General features: G+C 36.7%; 2 protein-coding genes across 2 annotated transcripts; both read left to right on the plus strand.

The window, feature by feature from the left end:
* The first annotated feature begins 1274 nt into the window (after positions 1-1274).
* LOC137652949 (actin-like) lies at positions 1275-2046 on the plus strand. The gene is made up of 2 exons (XM_068386342.1): positions 1275-1343; positions 1516-2046. The coding sequence occupies exons 1-2, from the start codon at positions 1275-1277 to the stop codon at positions 2044-2046; spliced, it is 600 nt and encodes a 199-aa protein (XP_068242443.1).
* Positions 2047-6473: 4427 nt separating this feature from the next.
* Positions 6474-7614, plus strand: LOC137653281 (actin-2, muscle-specific-like). The gene has a single exon (XM_068386653.1). It carries the CDS (start codon positions 6474-6476, stop codon positions 7605-7607), a length of 1134 nt encoding a protein of 377 aa, XP_068242754.1. The 3' UTR covers positions 7608-7614.
* The last annotated feature ends 2097 nt before the right edge of the window (positions 7615-9711 follow it).

Raw genomic sequence — 9711 nt, forward strand, 5'->3', positions numbered from 1 at the left:
TAGATTAAATAAAAAAGGTTAAAGAAAAGAAGATTGGGACACAGAAATATGAAAGGGAGCATCACTTAGTTCTGAAGACAACGTGACTGAAAGGAATTATTGGGGATTTCGAAGTAAAGTGTTATTAATTTCCTCCCGTTTATTACTCCATTCTTTTGAAAGTAATCATTAGAAAAACCATTAACTACATTTTTTAAGATTTAAATTTTGAATTATGTTTTAGGGTTGCGATATGAAAATATTTGGGAGTGTTTATGAGAGAGAGAGAGAGAGAGAGAGAGAGAGAGAGAGAGAGGAGAGAGAGAGGAGAGAGAGAGAGAGAGAGGAGAGGAGAGAGAGAGAGAGAGAGAGAGAGAGTACTTGTGAAAAGTTAGAGACTAACAAAACAAAAATTGTAGTAAAGTGAAAGGATTTAATGTTGAGATAAAGAGAAAGAACTAAAGAATATTCTCAAATCATCGGAATTGTCAATTATGTTTTTCCGAAGCTTTTATTTCTGAACCCACTAATGTATCACTGATAAACACAAGCTTTGTTGCGGTTACAGGAAAAATCCAACTCGGATCCCCATCCAAGGAAAATAAACAAAAGAGATCATAGTCATCCTTTGTTGGATACATATTAGCATCGTATCCATCTTGATGTATGGACCACTTGAAGAAAATTATGTCTTTATTGTTTACAGTTTATAGGCTTCTCGGTATAGTCTTATGCCTGGGAGGCCTATGATGTGAGAAATTGTTTCGGCTTGGCTTCACATTCTCAAGAAATGTAAGATGTTCATAAGGCTTGTATAAAAAGGGGCGTGAGGGCGTAAGGTCCTTCAGTCGCGCACGGGCTCATTGACAGTTGTGAACAATAACGGCGGGGTGGAGCTTACGAAGTTAGAAGAGGGAGCGTTTGAAAGGCTTTAAGTGAGTTTGGTGAAGTGTGTTACGGTCACTGTAAAACGTTCTTTAATAATATATTAACTCTTTTTGTGTATTTTTTTGGGAGTTCATGTTTTTTTTTTTCCCTTGATCTGTTTTGTCAAAGGAAGAACTGCAAATTTATCCATAAATTTATCACCATTATGGAAAAGTATTTTACACTGTACACTTAGTGGTCTCTGTATTTCAGAGGATGAATATAAATACTTATACATATAGATATACTGTATATCCATATATATATATATATATATATATATATATATATATATATATATATATATATATATATATATATATATATATATATATATATATTTATATGAGTGTATACACACACGTAACATGCGACAGCCGGTGATGACGCTCCTCGAGCTGTCTTCCCCTCCATCGTTGGCTGCGCCCGTCACCGGGGTGTGATGGTCAGTATGGGTCAGAAGGACGCCTACGTCGGTGATGAGGCCCAGAGCAAGAGAGGTATCCTTACCTAGAAGTACTCCATCGAACATGGTATCATCCCCAACTGGGACGACATGGAGAAGGTCTGGTACCACACTTTCTACAATGAGCTCCGTGTTGCCCCTAGGAATTGCCCCACCATGCTCCCTTGGCTCCCCTCAACCCAAAGGCCAACTTTGAGAAGATGACTCAGATCATGTTCGAGGCCTCCAACATGCCCGATACTTACATTCGTATCCAATTTGTTCTCTCCCTCTACGCCTCTGGCCGTACCTCTTTTGCAACTTTGATTATGGTGTCTCCCACATGGTACCCGTCTATGAAGGTTTCGCTCTTCCCCACGCTATCCTCCGTCTGGACTTTGCTGGTCGTGACATCACTAAACTACCTAAGTAGAATCATGACTGAGAAGGGCTACTCCTTCATCACCACCGCTGATTGTGAGATCGGCCGTGACATCAAGGAGAAGCTTTGCTACATTGCCCTTGATTTTGAGAGTGAGATGAACGTTGCCGCAGCCTCCTCCTCCTTAGATAAATCTTATGAAATTTCCGATGGTCAAGTTATTACTATCAGTAGTGAGCGGTTCCGTGCTCCGAGTCTCTCTTTCAGTCTTCTTTCTTTGGTATGGATTCTCCATTGTGAGGTGCGACATTGACATCAGGAAAGACTTGTTGGCTAACATTGCCATGTCTGGTGGTACTATCATGTATGCTGGCATTCCCGACGGGGTGCAGAAAGAATTAACTGCATTGGCTCCCTTATCCATTAAGGTTAAGATCATCGGTCCTCCTGAGAGGAAGTACTCTATCTGGATCGATGGTTCTATCCTTGGTTCTCTGTCCACCTTCCAAAGCCTGTGGGCCACCTACGATATTTAATCTAACCTTTTTATCTACTGAATTTATTTCCTTGAAGTATAAGCTTCTTAAAACCTCTAGTTTAGCTGATCTTAAAGATTAATTCTCATGTTCAGAAGATTCTGCTCTAGTTCACAAAATAAGATTAATTAAACGAGGTAGGTTACTGTGAAGCAGTTGATGATAATTTTGAAAGAAATATATTACAGCTTTACATAACAGTAATTAATGTCTTAAGATTACTTGTTTTAAGAAATCATATCGTAATTGCCTGTCGATTTTATAATATTTCAAGGTTGTCTGAAACTATAAGATATTACTCTGAAGGAGAGCAAAACACTCTAGACCTAAGAACCAAAAAGAAATGACTGTTAATGATGACCAAAATTTAGTCAACTTTCTCCTTTTTAGCCGAAATCTATTTTTTGTTGTGATATAGAGTATTTTTATTAGTGAATTACTTATACAGACGATTTCCCAGCTTGCATAATCACGGTTACGTACATCCTGAAGAGAAATTATATCGGTTATTGGCATTCCTAAACAGAGAATTAATAAAAAGGAATGTAAAACAGAGTATACAAATTATTGCCTAGTCTGCCTGTTGATTCAATATCGAACTGATTTCAACATGATTCTCCTATGTGGTTATGTGCCATAATGTCTTAAACTTCCAGGAGGAATACATAAATCACAAGCACTTTAATTTAATTCCGAGCCTCACTTATGAATATAAACTATATAGAATTGTCTATTTACCCTCAATAACCAATCAGTTATATAATTTCAGATTATATTGCCATTAGGTATTACTTCCAAGAATATAATGACGTATCCTCGAATTGAAAGACATTAATGCCATGAATGATTCAATTGATAAGTACTGTGTATTTTGTGTTTAGTCCATGGCTTTTCGAATATCTGTTTCCGTAATAAAAGTTACGATTATAAATATACTCTCATCTAGAACTTTGTGGTCGAAACATTAGTTGAATTCTTTAATCAGCAAGAACATCGTATCATCATCATCTTCATATGCGAAGGCATTATGATTATTGTTATTTCTGAGAGTAGGTTATAAGAGGCGATTCAGAATTGAACTAGGAAACTGTTCACAAAGAGACACACAAACAGGGGATTCAACATAACCTCCTTCCAACTGCGTTGGCGGGGGTAATAAAACAACAACAAATCACGGCGTTATCTCTCCTCGTAAGGCTATGAAATACAAAAAGGCCACTGCCTTCCCAATTACAGGTTTCACTAAACCGTAGATGTCTATTAGTAGCCAAAATAAACAAGACACTTGGCCTCAACCACATCCTGTTAAATTAGTTGTAACAGTTGGTCTCCAAGAAGATAAAGAATCGATCCAAGTATTTCAAGTATTCTTTCTAGTGTTATTAGGATAAACATTTTCTGAAGCACTGATGGTAAATCTCTCTCTCTCTCTCTCTCTCTCTCTCTCTCTCTCTCTCTCTCTCTCTCTCTCTCTCTCTCTCTCTACATCCATGAAGTTCAAGGGGATGTCTTCTATTTAGGTTTATTTTTATACTGCTAATTGTGTCCATTTCGTCTCATTTTACTAATCAAGGAGTCTGTATCAACGAGAGGGGTTTAATTTTAGCAGTACCTAGATTACATTTGGAGTGGATGAGATGCACGTTAATTCATTTATTTTTAATTCCTGTTGAAAAGGATTAAGGGGTAAAAGATTTCTTTTTTTTTTTTTTAATCTAAATGAACCACTAAACTGAATCGGAAGAGGTTTGTTCCAACAGTAATGAATAAATGAATAAAAAGTTTTCATTAGGAGATTTGCAGAAGTTTCAAGGAGAATTTTGAGATATGAATCAATAATATGGGTTTTCCGCCAGTATATTATTATTATTATATTTATTATTATTATTATTATTATTAATTGCTAAGCTACAACCCTAGTTGGAAAAGCAAGATGCTATAAGCCCAGGAGCCCCAACAGGGAAAATAGCCCGGTGAGGAAAGGAAACAAGGAAAAATCGAACACTATAAGATCAGTAACAATATGTCATATCTGAATGAAGAATTGTTGGATCATGAATAATGGGATTTTGAATTTTGTTAACTCAACCAAGTGCAAAGAAATAAGCGGAGAGAGTGAAGAGTGACATCGGAATCGAATGGGGCCTGAGAATACGGTCGAATAACTTATCTGTGTAAGGATGTACAAAACTTCAGGTACAGGGTTGGTCAGATGGTAAAGACGGTGTACTCGGTGCAAAACAAATGTATAAGGTGAAAAAATTATTCAGCCTATTCGTAGACACCGTAGAGTGGTTGCGTCTGTAGGCATTAGTTACATGTCTTTGCAATATCCTTTTCGACTTCTATCTTCACTCCCTTTTAGCTTCCATCCATCTTTCAACAAACACAGACGACGTGGAAGATATGTTTGTTTTTATTCCAGAAATTATGGCACTTTATCTTTAAAACGGAAATTAGCATCTTGGATTTCTACTTTTAAGGTCTTTAAAGGTCGCTCATCAATGGCAGAGGAAAAGGACAGTGACCTTGCCCTATCAAACAGGACAATGCCTTACAGACTGACCATATATACATATGATGCTTTCTATTTTAACACCGGGTTAGATATGCCGTGAGACTTCCTTTTGCCAGGATCAATTACTGATACTTGGCTCGAATTCACATTCTGAGAAGCGGTACATGTATAGAGAGGTCTGTATAAAAAGGAGGCTGCTGACCACTGGTCCTTTAGTCGTTCTCAGGCTCATCAGGAATTGCGTCCAAGTAGGTGTTGCATTTCTGTGCCGGTTTCAGTGTCTGGTGAATGTTGAATTTCAATTTCTGATTTAGTGGTTGTGAAATGATCTTTTCAATATGTTACATCTCTTCATATTCATTCAATTTTAAGATCCATATTAACAATGCTCTTTAAAATTTTTACATCATTAAATTCTACCGCGTGGAAAGCTCTCTAGGAAATGTCAAAAAAATTAGAGATTTGTAAATTCTGTCTAGCTTGAGTTTCTTCTTGAAGCCGTTATCATTTAGATAACTATCTTCAATCTATCCCTTTCATTAGGTGTCCAAAATTATTTTTATTGGACTTAAAAGTACTATCCTTAGTTTTTATTAATAGTCAATGTTTTCAATTTGCAAAAATATTAAAGAGAAAACTCAATAATAAAACTGAATGTGCATAAATTTTATTTACGAATGTGTAAATGTGTGTGTAAATGTGTAGTTTCAGTTAATCATTTCTGTGTTATCGAATATATTGGTAATAAGTAATTATATTATCTTAGGCTAAGAGTAATGTAGCTTAAATGAGACGTCAAAGCTATCGCATTAATTCTGGTTTTCTAAAAGGCTTTAGTTTTTAAGTCATTGTAACATATTTTTATTATCCATTTTGCTCTTGTTAGCAAAGTAAAGTTTTGCCATTTGCTTTATATTTACACGTCTGATTACTAGTAGTTATTGCACCATTCCCTTTACGTCTCCCAAGTCTTTATTTGCCTTAAAAAAAGTTCTCATGACACAATGCATGTATAAAATCCCTTTTTTTCTATTGTCAACCATCTGCCTTTCAGAGGGAAAATTGAATTTATAATTCAATCTCAATAGCTTTGAAATAAAACCATAGCATCATTGTCTTTTGAATCAACCTCTAATCCTCATGTTGTGTACACGATTTGAAGAGGATAAGGCAAATAAAGTAAGGATAAACATGATAGTAAAGCGTATAGTTAGGGAAGAATCTGTTTCAGGTATGTTTTTGAAGTTTGGACCAGCCCCCTGCCTAGATAAAAAAACATACATGATAATCTTCTTTTTTTAAAACGTATACGTGTAAAATTTCACTTTGTTTAGCTGTTAATCTTTTAATTGGAATGACCCGAATCCTTCCTTTTGCTAATGAAATTTACTTTTCAAAGAAATAATCAGTATTCATAATAAATGAATAACGTATAGGATATGATTCTGATCAGAAGACCTGTCAGAGAAACGACCAACCATTGGACAAAAAAAAAAAAAAAAAAAAAAAAAAAAATATCAGTATGATTTTCCAGATACAAAACTCAGTTTAGTCTTCTTCAACTTTTACTTTAGATAATCTCGGCCATAGTAAGTGAAATACTTTTTTTCCTCTTATTTAAGTGAAACATTAATATATTTCCAATTTTTATTTAGGCAGTGATTCAGTTGCTGCACCACCTACACCATGTGTGACGACGAAGAGGCGGCAGTGCTCATCTGCGACAATGGCTCCGGTCTTGTCAAGGCTGGCTTTGCCGGTGATGACGCTCCCCGAGCTGTCTTCCCCTCCATCGTTGGCCGTGCCCGTCACCAGGGTGTGATGGTCGGTATGGGTCAGAAGGACGCCTACATTGGTGATGATGCCCAGAGCAAGCGTGGTATCCTCACCCTCAAGTACCCCATCGAACATGGTATCATCACCAACTGGGACGACATGGAGAAGGTCTGGTACCACACCTTCTACAATGAGCTCCGTGTTGCCCCTGAGGAGTGCCCCACCATGCTCACTGAGGCTCCCCTCAACCCAAAGGCCAACCGTGAGAAGATGACTCAGATCATGTTTGAGGCCTTCAACATGCCTGCTATGTACGTTTGTATTCAGGCTGTCCTCTCCCTCTATGCCTCTGGACGTACCACTGGTGAGGTTTGCGACTCTGGTGATGGTGTCTCCCACATGGTGCCCGTCTATGAAGGTTTTGCTCTTCCCCATGCCATCCTCCGATTGGACTTGGCTGGTCGTGATATTACAAACTACCTTGGTAAGATCATGACTGAGCGTGGCTACTCCTTCACCACCACAGCTGAACGTGAGATCGTCCGTGACATCAAGGAAAAACTTTGCTACATTGCCTTGGACTTCGAGAGCGAGATGAACACAGCTGCTGCTTCTTCCTCCATTGACAAGTCCTACGAACTCCCTGATGGTCAGGTCATCACCATCGGCAACGAGCGTTTCCGTGCTCCTGAGTCTCTCTTCCAGCCTTCCTTCCTCGGTATGGAATCTGCTGGTGTTCATGAAGTCGTCCACAACTCCATCATGAGGTGCGACATTGACATCAGGAAGGATCTGTTGGCCAACATTGTCCTTTCTGGTGGTACTACCATGTATGCTGGTATTGCTGACAGAATGCAAAAGGAAATCACTTCTCTTGCTCCATCCACCATCAAGATCAAGATCATCGCTCCCCCAGAGAGGAAATACTCTGTCTGGATCGGTGGTTCCATCCTTGGTTCTCTGTCCACATTCCAAAACTTGTGGGTCACCAAGGAGGAATACGAGGAGTCTGGTCCTGGGATCGTTCACCGCAAGTGCTTCTAAATGTATCTTTCCATTAAATTCAGTTTTACTCTTTGAGAACCTTCTCAAATAACGGAATTATAATTGTTTTACATAATACAATTCAAATATGTAAAACCTAACTATGAGAATGTTCAGCTCTTAAAATTTTTTACATAATATATTTACGGAAACCTTAGTAGTTTGTCTCTTTGGAGCCCATTTTTGCAGTTTCTATAAATCATTATAAAAAAAGTAAAATACAAATCATTTTGAAAGGCAATAGTAAACCGTACATCAGATCAAGCACCTTAGGCATTATTCAGCAAATCTTTCAGAAATAGATTCGAAATTAATTATTCAAGTCCTTGGGAACATTTAACAGCGGTAGGTCATTGTTTGTTTGCGACCACACCTACCTCTAGGAACTCAACTCGCTTCATTTTACAGTGTTCAATATAAAAAAAAAAAATAGTTTTATAGTTCATTTTAATTACCATGGTAAGGACAAACATACAATTTGCCATCTATTTCTTTGTTAATAGTCCTTAAAGGTAACATTTGCTTCTGCAGTTATAGTTTTCGACTGAAGAAGATCAAGCTTGGTTGCACCAATTATTCTTTTCAGGTACTAATCCTGCTTAGTTCTTGATGAAGCAGGTATAAAAAAATTATTTCATTGAGTTCCCATCAAGTCCAAAGGTGTGCTCGTTTTTATTTCTGGCATTAATCCATTATCTTTTATAATGGCAAACATGGTGTACCTTTCGACAGGTCCTTTCTCCAAAGTAAGTTACTTAAAAAAGCATAACCTTATTTCATAATGGACCAATATCGAATGAACAGGGATCAGGCTCAAAGGCTTTTATAATCAATAGGTCACTCAAGTCTTTGAGAATAATAAATTAAAAACAATGCCTCAATACCTAAGACAATGGTAAGTACTAAAAGTTAAAAGTATAGTTCATTGGTAATCTAATCTGCTACTGTAAATAAAAGAAAAAGAGTTCAGATGCCTTGATTAAAGAACTTAGCACAATTATTTTCTATAAACATAAAAATTACAGAATTGGTATGTCCAAATGTTCAGAAACCTGTGACGCGCCGGTAATTCTAAAGTTTCCCACAACACTACTTTTAGCCCCTGGCTATTTGGAAATTTCCAACCCTTAGCCCCCAGGGGGTTATTTTTTTCCCAGCACATTTTGCAGTATATATTTTTTTAAATTGCTCTAAAAGCCTTAATTTTTGTCATAGAGAGGTCAGGTTGGTCTCACTCTCTTGAAAAATCCCTGAATTTTTTTCAAAAAAACATCAAAAATATGAAAAAAATAAATTTTATAGCATTTTTTTGCAAGGACGTACTGGTACGTCCATGGGGGTAAAGGGATGGCTTTTGTGAAACGTACCTGTACGTCCTTTGGGGGTAAAATTAGCAATTTGCAAGCATCCAGCTTCCATGGATTCAGTAATATGCCATTTACCTTTACCTATGTTATACAACCATAATGTTTAATAATGGTCTATAATTCATGCATAATATACAAACATCCTAAAACATTATACTCAAATTTATATGTAGAGTAAATCCTCGAATTACACGTGGGGGAAAAAAAACTTCAAAACTACTTATTCCCTGATTATGCGAAAGTTTTCAATGTGATCCAAAGAAAGGGATTTTAAAGTTGAATTCGGAATTAGCATACATTATTCCATGTTCATGCTGTATATCAAAAGCTTGGATTTGGAAATTCGTAAAGAAAACCATTATTAACTTTTTAGTAGCTGTCAAACTAAAGCCTATTATATTAATCAATATTTGTCCTTAATGGTCACTAGAAAGGGGGCCTTCTGTTACTATGAAAAGATTTTCAGCGATCATAATTTTTCCATAAAAAGTGAGTGACGAACTTTCTGAACAAGATAGAAGCCACTAATGACTCGCTGGGAAACAATTGTTTTGGCACTTTTTATTCCTTCATAATATTTATCATTTTGAGTCTTGTTTTCCCCAGCATCAGTGCCAATGTCCCACTCTTATCAACTCAGTAAATTACTCTTTTTCTGCATTATGAAAAATATAAAAACACATGTATATATATATATATATATATATATATATATATATATATATATATATATATAT

Source organism: Palaemon carinicauda, chromosome 14 (genome assembly GCF_036898095.1).
Source record: "Palaemon carinicauda isolate YSFRI2023 chromosome 14, ASM3689809v2, whole genome shotgun sequence".
Lineage (NCBI taxonomy): Eukaryota > Metazoa > Arthropoda > Malacostraca > Decapoda > Palaemonidae > Palaemon > Palaemon carinicauda.

What these genes read in the sequence shown, in the direction of transcription:
- LOC137652949 (XM_068386342.1), top strand. Translation starts at nt 1,275, where the DNA reads ATGCGACAGCCGGTGATGACGCTCCTCGAGCTGTCTTCCCCTCCATCG. An exon ending in TGGCTGCGCCCGTCACCGGG is followed by an intron (nt 1,344 to 1,515) that starts GTGTGATGGTCA and finishes TGTTGCCCCTAG; the next exon opens with GAATTGCCCCACCATGCTCC.
- LOC137653281 (XM_068386653.1), top strand. Translation starts at nt 6,474, where the DNA reads ATGTGTGACGACGAAGAGGCGGCAGTGCTCATCTGCGACAATGGCTCC.